The sequence below is a fragment of the Periplaneta americana genome, chromosome 4, assembly GCF_040183065.1.
Source record: "Periplaneta americana isolate PAMFEO1 chromosome 4, P.americana_PAMFEO1_priV1, whole genome shotgun sequence".
Taxonomy (NCBI): domain Eukaryota; kingdom Metazoa; phylum Arthropoda; class Insecta; order Blattodea; family Blattidae; genus Periplaneta; species Periplaneta americana.
This window is the reverse complement of record NC_091120.1, coordinates 204,627,368-204,647,011: the sequence shown is the minus strand read 5'-3', so window position 1 is coordinate 204,647,011 and position 19,644 is coordinate 204,627,368. Positions and strand designations below refer to the sequence as shown.

Here is a 19,644-nt window from a genome sequence, read left to right as displayed (position 1 = left end):
TAGACGTTCAAATAAACATTTTTCAGATTTATTTTCAATGAAGAATACCAGACATTCTGAAAGTTATTTGCTTCCATAAAAATGAAAGCTGCTCTCTCTCGAGCCAATACTGAAGAGAACCACGCATATAAATATCTACACCACACCACCATTAAATATATATGAAAAAGACCCAACCCCTCCTGATTAATAACCTATAAAAATATTTGATTTTTAATAATATTATTATCTTACGTAAGTTTTATAGCTTTCAGTAACATATACTATATATACTATATAGCCGCCACTCAGTAAAATGTAGACATCAAAATCTAATTTAAGTTATTCTCTACATCTACTTATATGACCCCAAAATGTTTCACTTTCATATCATCAATATAGCATTAATATGTATAATTAATGAAAAATAGTCACATCATGGCATTAACTACAATAATATTTCATTTCTAATGGTAATACTGTAATCAAACCACCTCAAGTTTTGTAGTTTTTAATATCCAATACACAGCTGTACCCAGAAAATTACACACCACAGAATCGAACCTGTAAATTATTTTTAGTAAGTTAAGTTTTTAATAACCAATTTAATTTGAGCTCTAAATATGTCAGCATTCTTGCAGATCCTGGCCTTCGTGTAATATTGTTAACTGTAGTGTGTGTTTTGTTTTATTCTTAAATGCAATTAGCTAGTTCTCAAAACTGACAGATGGATTTTGGAAAATAGGAAAATTACGTTGAAAAATTGACATTTCACTGAAAACTCTATTTTTCTGAAAAACTTTGGGTTCCAAGCTTCAAAATGAGGGGTCATTTATTAAAATCCGTTCAGCCATTTTCCTGTAATTTCCATTACCAGTTCAAATTATATATATAAATGTTGCAGCTAGATCCAAATATTACTACGTATAATAAATCTGCAAACATTACAGGCACATATTATGAGAATGAAGCTCCATAGCATACTTACCAAAAGTTGTCAGTTGAGTTTCTGATTATACACACAACAGCAATGTCTTCCTGAAGTATTCTATCAAGCTGAATTCTCAATTGACAGAGAGATTGATTTCCATGAACTCTTGTAGTATTATAATGAGACAGCAACTCCTTGGAATCACATTTTCATAATCTTCCCTCTTCCTCAAAACAGTTGACAATAACATAAACAAAATCTCTACATGACAACAGTCACGTATCCAATAGCAACAGATCCATGCCAACTTTGTACGTATTTATTTCATAATAAAAAATTAAGTAAATGGTACAAACATTACATGAGTTGTACTGCTTAAAACGTGTGATAACTTCACTATCCAAACTCGACTTATCTACAGCTACCGGACATTTACATCAGTCTTTTGGTAGGTCTACATACAAAGACATCAAACACGCACTTCCTTCTCTTCAAGGTATACATTACAAATTTAACTAGACAGTTTTATTTACCATATTATAAGAGAAGTGTCCAAAGGTTGAAACATTGTCGAAGTACAAAACTAAACAAATTCTTTACATTTACTCCCTCCCTGTTATCAGTCTTCTCTGTTCATCAGTTTCAAGAAATGTTCATGATTATCATTCGTTCAAACATTAACACTTTCTTGAATAAATAAGTTTACAGTACATTTCCAATATTCAAACAAGGTTATACCACTCGTGTTGTTTGAAGATGAATGAATTAATGAATGGGAAATTGTTTTAAGAATGAATTAGTTAATGAAAAGTGATGTTTTAAGAATAAATAACAAAGGAATGAATGAATTCATTAATCAAATAATATAGAATAAATGAAAGGTTTAATGAGTGAGTGAAAAAATGGAAGCAAAACAATGAATTGGTTAATAAAAACTAAATGTTTTAAGAATCAATTATGAATAAATGAATGTTTGTCAAGTATTAATAAATGAACAAACAATAGTTATTTATGGTGAGGTAAGTGCATCTTTATTGCATGAGTGGAAAGATTTAAGCACGAGGCGTCAGCCTCGTGCTTAAATTACACGAGTGCAATAAAGATCACGCTCACAAGTACCATACGTAATTTTATCCATGACCATAACGAAAAATTCTGTTTTATAAAAGAAAATATGTTGAAAATAAGTCCTCATGTAATCAGATATCATGGCATGGATTTTAGAATCGATACGTGTACTAGGTAGGTCATGATGTAGGAGGCCATGAATAGTGAAGAATGGTATCTAAGGCGTTGGATAAATAACAAATTATAATTAATTATATAATTTTAATATATATTTTTTTTCATTTTAAACGTGTATTTTCGTCTTTTTGAAGTTTCAGGAATTATTTAGAAGTGTTCACGGGACTAATGTGATTAAACAATTTCACATTTTACTTCTGTAAACTTAAGAGGAATATTGAAATGTAATTAATCATCGTGTCTGTTTAGCTCAGTTGACTAACGCATGTTGTTTTAAAATTTTAAAATCCTATAAACCCAACGCAGGTTCAAGTCTCCTCATATCCCAAAAAGTAAATTACTACAAAATTTAAAAAAATAGATATGGATGCAATGCACAAATTACGACGTAGTAGATAGAGAAAAGAGAAGGAGATTGAATGTATGTATATTTAAGAAATGGTAATAAAGAAGTAGAGGTAGTGACATCTAGTAACTAATATAGTAACTTCTTGAGTAATAGTGTGTGCCCGGGTACTAGGAAAATACTAATGAACTGTGAGATAAAATTCAAACTGTGAGGTAAAGTCTTTATCTCACTAGTGAAATAAAGTAATGTTGAATAAAAGCCTTTTTTACAAACGCAAAAGTATTTAGAAAAGGCACGTTTTTCGTTATGGTCATGGATAAATGTTTTAATGATTGAATGAATGAAAAATGTTTTAGGAATTAAAGACAAGTGAATGTTTCAAGAATGAATTACGAATGAACGAATGCATAAGTGAAGTATGAATATATGAACAAATAAATGTTTTAATGGATTAAGAATGAATTAGTTATTGGAAAGTAGATGTTTTAAGAATCAATTAAGAATGAATGAATGAATTAATTAATTAGTCAAGTATGAAAATAAGAACAAATATTTTATTGAGTTAACGCATAAATGAATAAATAAATGTTGAAGAATGAATTTAGTCAACGAAAAGTGAATGTTTTAAGAATTAATGAATTACTTAATATTAGTGAAATATGAATATATGAAAAATTAAATGTTTATTGAGTGAATGAACGAACAAATGAACACATATTGTTCATTTCTTTACTAAACTTCGTTGATATTAGGCCACTTATTGTTTTCCAATACTGAACACTTTCCTTTCGCAGGCATGTCACAAATTGAATCATCAATACAAGACTGAACACTATGGTAACAGAGGAACACTTTAATGAGAACAGAACTATTGTACTTATATACTGAACCCCTCAACATTTTTTTAACTGTTAATCATGGTTCTCTTTCCTCCCTTAACAGCATGATTGACACTTGTTCCTTAGTAGGAAAATTCAGTTGTGTATTGCAGTTTCTACAGTATGAAGATTATACAAATTTCACACTTTTGTCTTTATATAAAATATCTTGAATACAAATTCCAGGTATGGTATACATCTCTCTCACTATGTTCCTATAGCAACCTACGGATATATATCACTGAGAATATAAACCAATGCTCTATTGTAAAAGACCTGAAATACAGTTACGCAATCTGACTAGTGAAACTCTGTGCCCTGCTGCAACTTCTGAACCTGTGGCACACAATAGAAATGGCAAGACAGATTTCTGAAACATCAACGGAAGGAAACTGCAAACACACTTCAGATACGCATCTGATGCATTTGTATCATAGATTAGTAGAAAAAAGCATGAGAGTTCAAAAGCACCGAGATATGACGATTTCTTTATGTTTATCAACAAATGTTTCTTAGAACAAACACATTATAACACCAGTCCAATAAAAAATATGACGAAGTAAATTCAAAAGGGTTTTCACTGCATTCCTTTCGTGTATCTTCACTTATTTTATGGTATATTTTCTTATAGCCAGCAACTGCTCTTAGAAATCTCATTTCATTTGCTTCAAGATTGCTTTTATTTTTCTCTGTCATGATCCAAGTTTCGCTCCCATACAATAGTTTTGGCACTGACATTACTTTATAAAACTTTAATATTGTGTCTTTTCTTGCTTTATTTTTCAAACACCTTTTTATAGTGCCATAAGATGATTAAATACTTCCATTTTTTTTAATTTGATCAGATTCTTTTTGGTATGATATATTGCATCCTAAGTACTTAAATTCTGTAACTTGTTCCACAATACTATCTTCAATTACAATTTTTGATCGGATGCTCTCTTTTCCCTTGAAAGACATCACTTAATTTTACTTAGGGATACTGTCATGTTATATTCTTTTGCTATTCTATTTAATGCATGTATCGATTTCTGAAGATTATCTTCCGAATTAGATATAATAATCTGATCATCTGCAAACATTAACGTTAATGGATATTCTCTTTTGTTAAAATTATGGGAGTAAAAGGGTATATATAATATTTATCCATTGTCTAGTAATTTCGTCAATTATGTTAAAAAGTAGCGGAGACGTACTACATCCTTGTCTTACACCTAGAGTAATTTCGTCAGTTTTTAAATCTTTGGCTCCTGATATCTGAATTTTTGTTCCTTGATATAATTACTTCAATTAGATGGAGTGGAATACCTCGTTTAAGCATAATTGTCCAAAGTACATGTCTCATAATTTTATCAAAGGCTTTTGTATAATCAATAAATAATATGTGTGTTTCTCTATCAAATTCTAGGTGCTTCTCAATTATTTGTTGTAATATGAAGACATTGTCTGTGCATTAATAATAATAATAATAATAATAATAATAATAATAATAATAATAATAATAAACACTACTACTACTATAATATGGCGTATTGGAATGTGAGATTTATATTTGTACTAGGATCAAGTATTCACAACTGATAAAACAATGTATCACAATCACAATGATTTCAGATTAACTGGAATTAAACCCTCACGAGTATTTGTCATCGATGCCAGTGGTCCTAATACCACATTTGAAGAAGACGGAAGTTACGAAAATCAATGAACCCACAAATCTGGCAATAAAAATCAAGTGCACTCCAACCTGAAAGAAGTAAAATTAAAAGCAAAATTTTCAATACAAAGCATTGTAAAGGTATGGTCACACAACGCTACTTTTGCTGCACAATTTTTCTACTGCTGCTGTGTAAGTTGCACATTGTGTTCACACACAAGTTGTGCAGGTGCTACTGTTAGTGCTGCGTGACGTCAGAGCCAAGTTTCGAAAGGATGTTGCGAGTCTGTTCACACACAAGGCGTTACTTCCGCACAATTTTAGTTGGAGGGGAGTACTGTTATAATGTTGATCATTGCGTGAATGAATTTCTGGGCAATTGGCGAACTTCCTCAAAGAAACCTTCTCAGAATAATTAAATAAATATGTCGTTCACATGACAAAATAATACATGTTTTTAAAAACGGACAAAATTAAAAAAAAATTAAATACTAAGTGTGAAACTCAGACACTCAAAAGTGCCACAAATTATTCATTCATTCATTATTAGCACTACAGCCCATGAAGGGCTTTCTTAATCAGTAGAAACCATTCATCTCTATCTTGAGCCCGTTGTCTCCATCTCTTGCATCCAACTCTCCGCAGATCATCCTCCACATCCTGAAGCCACCTCAGCCTTGGTCTTCCTCTCTTCCTTAATCCTCCTGGGTGACCATATAATGCCCGTTTAGGTAGTCAGCCTTCTGGCATACGTTCAAGATGTCCCAACCATCTAAGTCTGCCTCTCTTAATGAAGGAGACTATACTCGGCTCTCCATACAGTTCCATTAGTTCTTTATTTGTTCTACTTCTAAACTGACCATTTTCAAAATGGGGACCATATATCTTTCTCAGGACTTTTCTTTCCCAAACTGCTAGCATATTTTCATTATTTATTGTTAAAACTCAAGCTTCGCTAGCATATGTAACCACTGGTCTTAGAATAGTTTCATAAATTATTTTCTTTGCAGATCTGGATAATGAACAGAGTTTAAACAGTTTTCCAAGCCCAAACAGGGACCTGTTACCGGCCATTATTCTTGTCTTTATTTCTGAGGATATATCATTATTGTTTGTAATCATTGTACCTAAATATTTAAAACTTGTACAATTTTCAAAATTATGGTGATGAAAGACCACATTGTCCTGCTTCTGTATCTCTCTTCTGGATGTTTTCATATACTTGGTTTTCCTTTCATTTATTTCCAAACCAAGCTTTCTCGCTTCTTCCTCGAATTCTTGCAGTGACCCTGATAGTGCTGCCTTTGTCCTGTCACAAATTATTAAATGAGTGAAATCATCTGTTTTTGGTTAGACTTGGCATTGTGAACATAAAAACAATCGACAAAAGCTGCATTCAAAACTGAAGACAGGGTGTCAATGGCACATTAGTATGCTCACAACCACTGCGAAAGTTTCAACAAAACCAAAATAAAAAATACTGCAACTGCAAGTCTATTCACACTTCGTAACATTGAAGATAGGCGCCCACTTAACGGAACAGATCAATACAGTGCATTCGGAGTTATATTCTTTACATTATTTTAAATGGAGCATCACCACTTGGCCGTATTGGCTCTGTCTGCATGACTGGATTCCGTTCAGAATGCTGGCCAGAGAATTCTAAACAGATTTCTGTGTGGTCCAAGATCGAAATAAAGAATGTCATGGCAAATATATCGATTGCAAGGCCTCCAATCGCGGTAATATTGAAGGTATAATGAAATGGATGACGAGAAGTTTATTTTATTAAGTCCAATGGTATGAAGAGCTTTATAGTTCATGAAATTAGAATTACAGAATGTAATTATGGACAAAGTACGTATGGAATGAGATTAGGGAATACTAAATTAACCAGGTATGTCCTTCATAATTTATTTTAAGTTACAGCACTATTCATTTTATTTCCAGGTTCATCTCAGAACACTACAATGAAATAATGCGCTCTAGCGGTAAATTACAACACTTTTTGGTGATTAATTTGGAAATGCGAGCAAGTGAGCGATACTATAATAAAAATCCGAACGCAACGAACGAATTTCTCTGGTAAGGATGCACACAGAAAGAAAATGTTCCAGTAAGTTCATTTGGCTACTTTCACATGTCACAGTAAAGCTGCACAATATTTTATACTGAAGCATTGCAAAAGTAGTGATATGTAACCATACCTTAACGGAGAAACTCACTATGTTATCAACCATAGACAAACAATAAAACTTGCAAAAGGTATTAACACTTACAAAAGGAACCTCAATTCTTCAGGAATATCACACTGTGATGAAACTTCTCATGGTAACAAAGACGAATTTCTTCTTAGCTTTAGTTAGCCAACAAAATATATTGTAAATAATATCAAATCGTCCACACCTGTGGAGTAACGGTCAGCGCATCTAGCCGCGAAACCAGGTGGCCCGGGTTCGATTCCCAGTCGGGGCAAGTTACCTGGTTGAGGTTTTTTCCGGGGTTTTCCCTCAACCCAAGATGGGCAAATGCTGGGTTAACTTTCGGTGTTGGACCCCGGACTCACTTCACCGGCATTATCACCTTCATATCATTCAGACGCTAAATAACCTTAGATGTTGATAAAGCGTCGTAAAATAACTTACTAAAAAAAAATATATATCAAATCAGCTGTCGAGATATAATAATAATAATAATAATAATAATAATAATAATAATAATAATAATAATAATAATAATAATAACAACAACAAAAACATAAACGCTAACAGATTTCAACAACAATATCTTCATTGGCACAATGTACCCAACACTGGGAACCAGAGTGACTGAAGAAGAAGTAAAAAGCTAGATTCGCAATAAAAAAACAATATTGCAGACTACCCTATGATACACGAATACATAGACAAAACTACTTCAGCATATAAACCAGGTATGTCTACACAGCCTATAAGAAAAAATTTGTCTTTATCTTTTACATTGTCCACCCATCAGATCAAAACAACCAAGTCCCAATTCCTGGTAATATATCATCACAATAATAGTAAGTCGAGGCCTTTGGTAACAATACGTCAAATAAAAATTCGTCTACTAAATGTAACGATACTTGCAACACACATACAGGGCTTCAAATCTCAATCACTCTCACTTCCTAAACACTCTGATTTCCGGTACCCGGCTGATCAGCTGCTCTTATTGCAGTCCGATAGGTCTGAAGTCGACATATATTTTACAACAATAAGTACAGTGGAAGATAGTGAGTGTTATTAGTGAATACTTACTTTTGCTAACTATGGATCCTATCATGAGTGTAGTCTTAAATAAATTTATAACTTGGTTCAAAGCCTTTCAACCACTCTGAATTTATAACTTGGTTCAAATCCTTTCAACCACTCTGAATTTATAACTTGGTTCAAATCCTTTCAACCACTCTGAATTTATAACTTGGTTCAAATTCCAGTTGAACCACCGTGAATTTATAACTTGGTTCAAATCCTAGTTGAACCACCCTTGGTTCAAATCCCAGTTGAACCACCCTCAATTTATAACTTGGTTCAAATCCCAGTTGAACCACCCTCAATTTATAACTTGGTTTAAATCCCAGTTGAACCACCCTCAATTTATAACTTGGTTCAAATCCCAGTTGAACCACCCTAATTTATAACTTGGTTCAAATTCCAGTTGAACCACCGTGAATTTATAACTTGGTTCAAATCTCAGTTGAACCACCGTGAATTTATAAACATGCCTGTAGTTCAGGGAACACAAGGGCTTTCTCCGGATACTCTGGTTTCTTGTGACATCTCAACAATTCTCCATCATCATTAATTACTAGTGTAATGCAGAAGGTACTCGTGTAACACATTCTGGATAGTCTTTCACAAACTAATTGATCTATGCTTCTCGGCACTAGCGACATTCATGTGCCATGCATGTAGAGTCTGGGTGAGTAATGGCAAGTTAAGAGCCCTTACAAATTTCCTGCCAAAAAATTATCATATGTGGACCCATTACATGACATTCGTAATGTTCACAATATTACGCAAGGAGAGTTGGTCTAATGTTCAACAATTTATTGCAGCAATGCGAAGCTCGTCTATAAGCTGTTAATGTTAATGTTATGTTTTATTTAACGACGCTCACAACTGCAGAGGTTATATCAGCGTCGCCGGATGTGCCGGAATTTCGTCCCGCAGGAGTTCTTTTACATGCCAGTAAATCTACTGACATGAGCCTGCCGCATTTAAGCACACTTAAAGTCTATAAGCAGACAGACATAATTTCTAAGATTTGTTGTAATTTAAAGTACGATTAGATGCCGTGATAACAATTAATTACTCTCTTAATCTTTCTTTTTCTTACGGAGGCCCATTACAATGGTTGAAGGGCTAACTACAGGCTGGGAAGCAGATGGCAAGAGTTGGGAGTGCTCGAGATAGGAAACCCTGTACATAAGATACAAAACTGGAAGAGACAATGACTACTCTGCAAGTCCTTACACTTGGAAATAAACTAAGCAACATACCAATATTTATAGCAATGGGAACAGTTCAAAGGAAACCTTTCTGAACAACAAGTCACAATGTAAAAACGTATGAAATGTTTATTTCTATCTACTGAGAGGTTAGGCCTGACTGAGCTGACAACACAAATCCTTGGAGCTCGTCAGTGCAGGCTGGAAGAACATGGACAGAAGATCAGCCAGCCAGATGGTTCAGAAATTGAGGGCTGGATGGAGCACTGAAGTTGCGGTGCTGAACACATGGAGTTGAGCAGACGGATCAGTAGAACACGGCATCACCGTTCATTCTGAACACCTGTGGGAAGACAGCAGCACACATACACAAATCTGACCCATCATGCCAGAGCAATCACAAATGCATGTACCAATACAGTATACAGTAGAACTCCGATTATCCGACACCCTATTAACCGATTGATGGATTATCCGACTATCTTTCTCTCACTTTTTTTTTTTGCTACACAAACACATGAACACACTATTGCACGTTATATTAGTACGTATTTTTTTCTAGAGAGTGTCACAACAAGCCTTAACATTTATCCAGTTTGGTATATTGTTCCAGTTGCCTTACTGTACAACTTCTATATAAAATGTATTTCATGAGTGTCAAAAGAAAACTTTTGTGATAAGTATCGAAAAAATGCAAATAATTGAGTGATTGGGGAAAGAGAAACTGTGGCTCATCTCGCATCAGAATATGAGGCTGATGTTACAACTGTGAGCGATTTAATAAAAATCAAGGATAAAGTGTATAGAGTGTGTGAATCTACAACATGAGACATCTACGCCTACTATTCCTATATTTCTGCTGACAGCCATTACAAGGAGTTTCCTTGCCCCTTAAAAGCACGTCGTTGAAAACCGAACTTCTGCTCCACTACCTAGCGTGTTAAACATAATACAACGGAGGAAAGTGCGAAAATTCACCTCTTATTCACTTAATTTACGAAAATATTTTATGATACGGATTATCCGATTTTTTCGATTAACCGCCCAGCCCATCCCCTTCATTACCACGGATAATAGAGGTTCTACTGTACAATGAAATGTCAGTATAACGTGCATAAGAAAATAAATTATTTACACTTTATTTTGGAAAGTATGTTATAAAGAAAAAAGGAAGTTGCATTACATAATGCAGAGTTATTCCACAACATATCTTGGCTTTCATTCACTGCAGCTGTGTTTACAAACTCAAGGAACTCACTATGCCTGTACAAAACTACAAGGAATATACATATCACAGTTTTAAAATTACCCTATAACAAAGACAAATTCAGTTAAAAACAGTACTACGCACAACAAAATAATAAACACATGGTACACAGTATCACCAACAAAATTTGAATAAGTTCTCAACTTCAGTTTGGTTTGTTTTTCTCGATAATTTTTATTGTAGAAACTATTCGGGTTCCACTCAATGACTTGAGAATCAATAATTCTTGCTACAAAATAATGTACTACAAAGATCATATGCATGTAAGATATACATACAATACTACATTTCCAGTCAATACATTCAAAACAAAAATAGATACACACAGTACATAAAATCTGCAACCAACAATAGATGATATAAAGTTGTAAAACTTAAAAAAACATATCAATTTTTTTTAATTTTCGTACATAATAATTAATGATAAGAAGTAATAATAACATAAAAATAAATATTAAATACAGCAATATCTTTGATGTCTTCCTTCTCCATTATTCTTTATTGTGCCACAGATTAATCTTCCAAATTCCTTGTTGTCATCCCATCTTGCCAGGTAGTTCTTGGTCTTCCCTTCCTCCTTCTGGCATCCACTCGAATACACTTCTGGGAAGTCTGTCTCCATTCACCCTTTGCATCTCAACTGATTTGTTGATATATTATCCAAATTCTATGTCAACTCCCATTTTTAGCCCCATAACTTCACTTTTAATTAAATTAATTAAAAGTGAATTATCTTTACATTATAATGTATGTAATTTTACTGCGGGATTTAAAACGCAAAACTCAAGTCAGCTATACTCAGAAAATACTGTATTCCTGATTATTCATTTTCGGGTTAATTGTGCATAAATTTGGCTCAATAATTAAAATAATAAAATAAAATAAAAACTTACTTCTTGATATGCTCCCAGACATAAGGAGTTGTCAAAGGAAAGAGTAACAGTTTTGTGTTGTGGAAATGGTTTGGGGAACCACAAACTGAATCTGTTTCGAACTGGTAACATGATTCTTGCAAAAAATGAAATTTAGAAATCTTCTCACTATTCGTGAGCTGCCACAAGGGACAAAGAGTACTTAACCATACAAATGTTTACAAGTTCAGTGAACCATTGATTTTGTTTTGACAATGAAACTCCTACAAGTACATAGCTGCAAATACATTTTGTGACTGGTGGAAATATACCTAGTTTTAGAGAGGCAAGTGTTACAAAAAAGTAAGGAATGCTAATGAACTTGGTTTCATTTCGAATATAGGTGATGCTTCAGGAGAGCAATTGATCCTTTCAATGCAGCTAAAGTTACAATCGGACTAATAGATGTAGGTATTCCAAGCCTCTTAAACACATCTTTCATGAAGAGAGTAGCGGTACCTCTTGCTCCAACCAGAAGTCCGATTACTTCAAGCTCTTCTAGCTGGTACTTTTGGAGGTAATAGGGAATGGTAGGATTGTAGATATTCTTTTTTTCCTTATCCACTTCTGCTGGCTGTTCCTCATTCGTTTCGAAATGCACAGTGGGATCAATTATGAATCCAGATCTTGTAGATTCCTTGAAAGCTATTATATCTATGCGCCGTGTACTGCCAGTGACAGAGAGACCATGTACTTCTTCAAATTTTATCCTGAAAAATTTGGTTTAACTGGACTTGTATATAGATCAAGGCTGCTCACCTGGCTGTCTGGGGAACCCGCAGAGAGCTGCGTCTCAACACTACTCGCTGGCCCCCGAGTTGTGCACATGGACGACGAGACGAGGTCGTTGATGGGCGTGGCTAGCTCCACGTCTGCTGCAGGGGTGTGGTCTCGCGACATGAAGCTGCAAGCAACCACCCATCAACTCTGTGATATGACGTTCAAGACAACGACCAATGAGCACTCAGGACAGGATAGTAAAAAAATCGCCTTGAAGGGGGAACACGATGACACATGACGCTATACATTCTTCTAGCAGAGCAATTAAGCAGCAGACAACAATTAAGTCAAGCCACAAGTTGGGCCCTGTGGTGTGGTCAGGTGAGAGTAGGAGTGTACTTCGAGAATCTGTTTGCACATGGTGAAAATTACAAGTTTTGAAATCACGGTACCGGAATACACTTTGTAAATGCAGTATTCAATTCACTAAATTTCAACTTACGGTAGAGCTTTATATGGGGACCCAGGATAATCCGTACACTTAGGCACTCTTTGGGCCATTGTGCACCATACATACGCCAGGATTGTCTAAGTCAGACAGATGGCCTGGATGGAATTTGTAAATCCAATGCTGACAGGTGAATCATCCCACCTAAGCACCCGATATGAGCCAGGTCTCACGTCGCAGACGAATATCTTGATAAACCGCAGGGGCCTAGAGCCCCAAGCCCTTCCTATATCAGTATCGGAAATCTGTACTACCCCTAAGATTTCACCCCAGTCTATTTTTACTATTGTAGATGATAGATGAAAATGAGGCGGAAGGGGTGTGTGTTGGTGGAATGAGAAACGGGAGTACCCCGAGAAAAACCTTCTGTAACGTCTGTTTTATCCATCTCAAATTCCATCACGACCTGACTGGAGTCGAACCCGGGTCGTTTGGATGAAAGAAAAAAAGCGTGCACGCATGCGCGTACGTCCTACATCTCAGTTTTCAGCTATAGTATTGCTTGGAAACCAATTGAACAATTTTTTTAAAGGTATGTTGTTTCACTTTTTTGTCTATTTAGTCGGATTCTGCATAAAAATGTCGAAATTCGTGTTTTATGGCTTTTACGTTAAGTTACCAATATGATTACAGTTTAGAGAACTGCCAAGTTAATAAATGTTATAAGCGTGTTTTATGCTGAAAATACGAAGAAACTATGTGCTATAATTTTTAAGATATGATAAGACAAGTCATGTATATCACACCAGATTTTTTGTAACTGTCGTGCTAATGTGTGTTATGTTCGAATATAATATGCAGGACCATCAAAGTGATCTTAACTCGTCTTTGACTGCCCTCATCTTGAGACTGACTTGGAGAAAGTAAAGGCAGCATGTGTTGTCGAACTCCGCCCTCTCTCAAGTAACTTTCGCATGGCCGCACTACAGATTCCAAGTGCGATGTTTATTACCACAATGAATACTGCAAGTGTAGATTACTTCAACTTCAGAATGTGGTCATTATGGAACATCAAAAATACCTAAGTAATGATATTCCTAGGCACAATATAATACTGGTAGTAATGGATAATACAACTTAAGAACTGAGCAACAACATTTCATTTACCCAAAGGAAATATAACAATACACAGCAGTAAATTAAATTTGCTCAGTGTCTTCTCTGGGACTTGAGCATGGAGACATGGGCAAAGTGTAAGAAAAACACAAAAGCTTATACAGGATGTTTCAAAAGTGATGGTCAAAAATTTAGTGATAAGAAGTAAAAACGAAGAGAAGCAAAAAAGTTCCAGTAAACATGGGTCAGCAAATTAAACATTTACGAGATAATCCTACTTTGTGCTGGTTGAGACCTGCTGAACACTAAGTACTAATTCCAACAAAAGCAGTGACAGTTTGATTTCATTTATCAATCACAAGACAGTTACATTCATAATTTTTGCTTCAACACCACAGAAATGTGATTGAACATACACAAAAGAAACTTTTTGTTTGAATAACAATGAAGTTTGTGGTTAAACAAGATGCAGTACAGTATAAACATGTTAACTGAAGAATTTTACAGCAGTGTTCAAAATGCTGACAATGCACTTCAATGCATCTCTCTAGTCTTCTCTGCAAAGACCCAAGAAAGCACTCGAGCAATCTCAGTCATTCTTCAGGTGTGGTGATGTCTCTTGTGTAAGCTAGGCTTTTTGCATAACCCTGTACACACAATCCAAAGAATTTAAATCCGGTGATCTAGATACAGGTTCTCCTCTACCTAACCACCGTTCATCATATCGTCTCACTCTTAGAAGGGAATGGAATGTGAATAGTGCGGCATGCATACAAAGCATAAATGTTGCCGCTTTACCATATTCAGGCCCTTGGTTCAGTGCCGGCTCCAATCAGCACAAAATGGCATTATCTCATAAACAGTTAATTTTCGGACCCACAGAATACGAAAATAATATTGATTTCTGCGTGACACCTAACAGTCTTGAGATATTGCACCCTATAGCGGAAGTGTTCGTTCTTGCGCGGTTGGGACGGCAGGGCTATTGTCTATGAATCTGGGTAACTTTATCCTTCTTTATGACATGTTTTGTGCATGTTTACATATAATGTCATTGTTTCATATCCATTGTTCAAGAATTAAAACAGAAAATCAATATCCCGAATTTAAAAGAAAACTTACAAATTAAACCAAACCCTTTAACTCTATTAAATATAGAATATAATCTAAATTTAACAGAAGAAATACTGAAATCAGAAGTAAACACTGAAATGCTGAAACAATTGTCTTTAGAGACAATTAATATTAGGTACCCCCCACAAAACTGGCTTCATTTATACACCGACGGATCCTTGATCTCCAGAGAACAAGGTGCCGGTGCAGGTGTTACGTGCTGTCTCTTCTCACTTTATAGATCTCTTGGATATGGAACAACAAGTTTTCATGGTGAAATCATTCCAATAAATGAATGTCTCAGGAATCTTCTATGCCACATCAATAAATTTAGGAATGCAGTTATATTGTCAGACTCCAAAGCAGCTATTCTATCAATAGTCTCTAAACACACACCTTCATCTCAAACAGCAGAAATAACTAAAATGCTCTCTCAATTAATATCACTCAATAAAAGAATTGTATTCCAATGGATACCATCCCATTGTGGAATCCTGGGAAACAAGAATGCTGATGCTTTAGCAAAGAAGGGCAGCACTGCTACTTACAGACCTGTTACTAAATCTACGTATTACTCTGTGAAGAGATTTATTAAATCTACATACTTAGACTTCAACAAACAAAATTTGATAACTCAATCCCAGGGAAAAAATGGAACTCTCTGCATCATAATCCACAGTTAATTCCCGATTTACCACGAAAATCATCTGTAGCTGCATTTAGATTGGCAACAGGCCATGATTGTTTGGCCAAACACCTGCCTAGAATTGGAATATATCAGTCCCCATTGTGCAACTCAAACCAAGAAATGGATTCGGAACACCTCAAAATCTGTGCTTCAGTGGCTAGTCATGATAATATCTTTGAAAAATATTGGAGTGCAAGAGGTCAAATGACTTTATTGTCAAACACCTGGCATTAGAAAACAACAACAACAACATATAATGTATTAATACTATGTGAAACAAGACACTGAACACATCACTGGTTACCAGTTACAAGTTATGGTTTGGATGTCAAAACGGAGATTCGTGTTCAGTACATTACGGGCTGTACTATGCCTTTTGATTGTAATGTGTTCCAATATATATTCCCCTTGCAAAGAACAGTAATTATATTTCTTAATTTTCTAAAATGACCACGAATTGAAGAACCCTGACAAGCTGGACTTGCAGCAACAAGAAACTTCTACATTACGGCTGATGATGACATTACCTTTAGAATGTGACATGTATTGCCTGCCATCATCTTTAATGAAAGACTCTGTGAATGCCAGGCGTTACAACATTCACTATTGCCAAGAATCACCCGAATCACACTGTGACAAAATCGCTATTATCTATTTTTCTGGAGCTGTGACGGCAAAATGCTGTTACACCCCACCTCTACAATGTCCTCATGGACAAATGCTGCCTTAGACTTCTGACATACTCAAACCACCAGTCAGCAACAATAAAGTCAGGTTGATTTCTTTAGTCGAGAATTTCCTGCACATTAAGGTTAAGTAGAGATTAATTTTACCTTCCTTCGAAGACTCTTCACGGGGTGGCAATGATACACAGAACACACTAAAACAAAAAACAAAACAAACAATAAAGTCAAATAAATTCCAAAAAGAAAGGAATAATAATAATAATAATAATAATAATAATATAATATTAGTAAATAATAATTATGAATGATATTATGGAAAGGTCTGTTGGCAATGTTAGAAGAGGTATAAGATGGGGGATTAAACGATACCTTGGAAGATCTGGATTTCACTGATGATATCTGTTTGCTCTCCCATAGTTTTGGTGATATGCAGAATAAAGTTAATACTTTATTAGAAGTAATAAAAGGGGCTCATTTGAAAATAAACGCAAAGAAAACTAAAGAAATGAGATTAAATAGTAAAAAGACAGATGAAGTTATAATAAATAATAATAACACTGATACTGTTCAAGAATTTAAATATTTGGGTAGTAAAATTGACAAGGATGGTGGAGCCTTTGAGGATGTAAAGAACCGAATAAAAAATGCAAATAGTGCATTTGTCCAGTTGTACCCAATATGGAAATCTTATATTATATCTAGATCTACAACAATTAAAATCTTTAACAGTAATGTGGAATCAGTCTTATTATATGGCTGTGAGACATGGAAAACAAGTAAAATTATACAAAATAAACTGCAAACATTTGTTAATAGATGTTTACGAAGAATCTTAAAAATTAGATAGCCAGATATAATCAAAAACTCAGAACTATGCAAGATAACAAATCAGAAAGAAATCACAATAAAATCAAAAGACGAAAGTGGAATTGGACAGGGCACACAATCAGGAAAGAAGATGGAGCAGTAGAAAGAATGGCTTTGGATTGGAACCCCCAGGGTAGTAGAACAAGAGGAAGGCCAAAAAATACATGGAAGAGAACAGTTTTGGAGGAAATTGCTAGGGAGGGGAAAACATGGAGCGAAGTGAAGAAGTTGGCTACAAATAGGGTCCGATGGAGGCACTTTGTGAATGCCCTAGCTCCTCATGAGGAGATACAGGAGTTTGATTGATTGAGTAAATAATAATAATAATAATAATAATAATAATAATAATAATAATAATAATAATAATAATAATAAAATACAAATAAATATTCTGAATGGCTCTAAAATTACATACAGTTCCAGTTTAGAGAGCTCATTTCATGCACAGGATTGTTACAAATTGTTGAAATGAACTGAACTGAACTGCACGGATGGCAGTTCATACCTTACTGGTACTTTATTTTGAACACTTCTTGTTGTGTTATGTACATTTTTTTAATTCGCAAGTTGTGCATAATTTTATGTTAATGATGAAATGTGTAATTCGTGTCTGATATATTTTGAATTAGCGGCTGCCATAATTTTCAGTCACTGTAGTATGCTGAACTGCTGCATACAGCGTGAAGTCCTGCTAAGCAAGTTAGGCAAAAAGAGAATAGTATGTTGCTACTGACTGCCTCATTGTTTGGTTGAACTAATGTTCAATTTGCTGCGCACTCTTTGTGGGTGGGTGGCACAAGGCAGACCACAATGAGCCATCCAGGTATTACAGTGGATATCGTAAGCATTCTAACTTCTTAGATTCAAATAATCCCATAGATTTGAACAAGAAATGCGCAAGTGACAATCTAAAGCCAGTAACTGACCAAGTTAACAAAATTAAAGCGTTCAATTGATTTTTCCCAGGTGTTCGTTAATAATTTTATTTCTTTGTTCTTTGTCATTTGTTCTAAAAACATGAAAGCTTGTTAATTAAATATGTATTCATATAATGTAAGACATTTATATTTCATAATTAAATTTGCATTGTTGCTTACGTACTTTCACTCTTAATAAAACCATCTGCTATGGGTTCCATGGCTACTGACTTTACGCCATTGATGAACTCTACTTAATCAGGATAGAGGTGTTTATAAAGTTTTTAATATCCTCCAACTGGGAGGCCAGAGAAAGAATTGATTCTTCTGCTTAGGTGATGGACTACTTAGCCGTTTGTTATAAATGTTTCCACGGTACACCATGAGGAGGTGAGTCTATCATTGTACTGGGAGGCCAGAGAAAGAACTGATTCTTCTGCTTAGGTGATAGACTACTTAGCCGTTTGTTATAAATGTTTCCACGGTACACCATGAGGAGGTGAGTCTATCATTGTACTGGGAGGCCAGAGAAAGAACTGATTCTTCTGCTTAGGTGATAGACTACTTAGCCGTTTGTTATAAATGTTTCCACGGTACACCATGAGGAGGTGAGTCTGTCATTGTACTGGGAGGCCAGAGAAAGAACTGATTCTTCTGCTTAGGTGATAGACTACTTAGCCGTTTGTTATAAATGTTTCCACGGTACACCATGAGGAGGTGAGTCTATCATTGTACTGGGAGGCCAGAGAAAGAACTGATTCTTCTGCTTAGGTGATAGACTACTTAGCCGTTTGTTATAAATGTTTCCACGGTACACCATGAGGAGGTGAGTCTATCATTGTACTGGGAGGCCAGAGAAAGAACTGATTCTTCTGCTTAGGTGATAGACTACTTAGCCGTTTGTTATAAATGTTTCCACGGTACACCATGAGGAGGTGAGTCTGTCATTGTACTGGGAGGCCAGAGAAAGAACTGATTCTTCTGCTTAGGTGATAGACTACTTAGCCGTTTGTTATAAATGTTTCCACGGTACACCATGAGGAGGTGAGTCTATCATTGTACTGGGAGGCCAGAGAAAGAACTGATTCTTCTGCTTAGGTGATAGACTACTTAGCCGTTTGTTATAAATGTTTCCACAGTACACCATGAGGAGGTGAGTCTATCATTGTACTGGGAGGCCAGAGAAAGAACTGATTCTTCTGCTTAGGTGATAGACTACTTAGCCGTTTGTTATAAATGTTTCCACGGTACACCATGAGGAGGTGAGTCTATCATTGTACTGGGAGGCCAGAGAAAGAACTGATTCTTCTGCTTAGGTGATAGACTACTTAGCCGTTTGTTATAAATGTTTCCACGGTACACCATGAGGAGGTGAGTCTATCATTGTACTGGGAGGCC

The 19,644-nt window shown here is 35.2% G+C and overlaps 1 protein-coding gene across 2 annotated transcripts in view; it reads right to left on the bottom strand.

Annotated features, from left to right (window-relative positions):
- Nucleotides 1-1,213: 1,213 nt before the first annotated feature.
- LOC138698660 (solute carrier family 35 member F2-like) overlaps nucleotides 1,214-19,644 on the bottom strand; it is a 42,379-nt gene continuing 23,948 nt past the window's right edge. For both annotated transcript variants that reach the window (XM_069824805.1, XM_069824804.1), the window contains exons 8-10: nucleotides 16,610-16,656; nucleotides 12,451-12,595; nucleotides 1,214-9,856 (exon numbers count right to left, since the gene is read on the bottom strand). In XM_069824805.1, coding sequence (XP_069680906.1) covers nucleotides 12,552-12,595; nucleotides 16,610-16,656 — 91 coding nt within the window. In that variant the 3' untranslated portion in view covers nucleotides 1,214-9,856; nucleotides 12,451-12,551. The remainder of the gene's footprint in view (nucleotides 9,857-12,450; nucleotides 12,596-16,609; nucleotides 16,657-19,644) is intronic.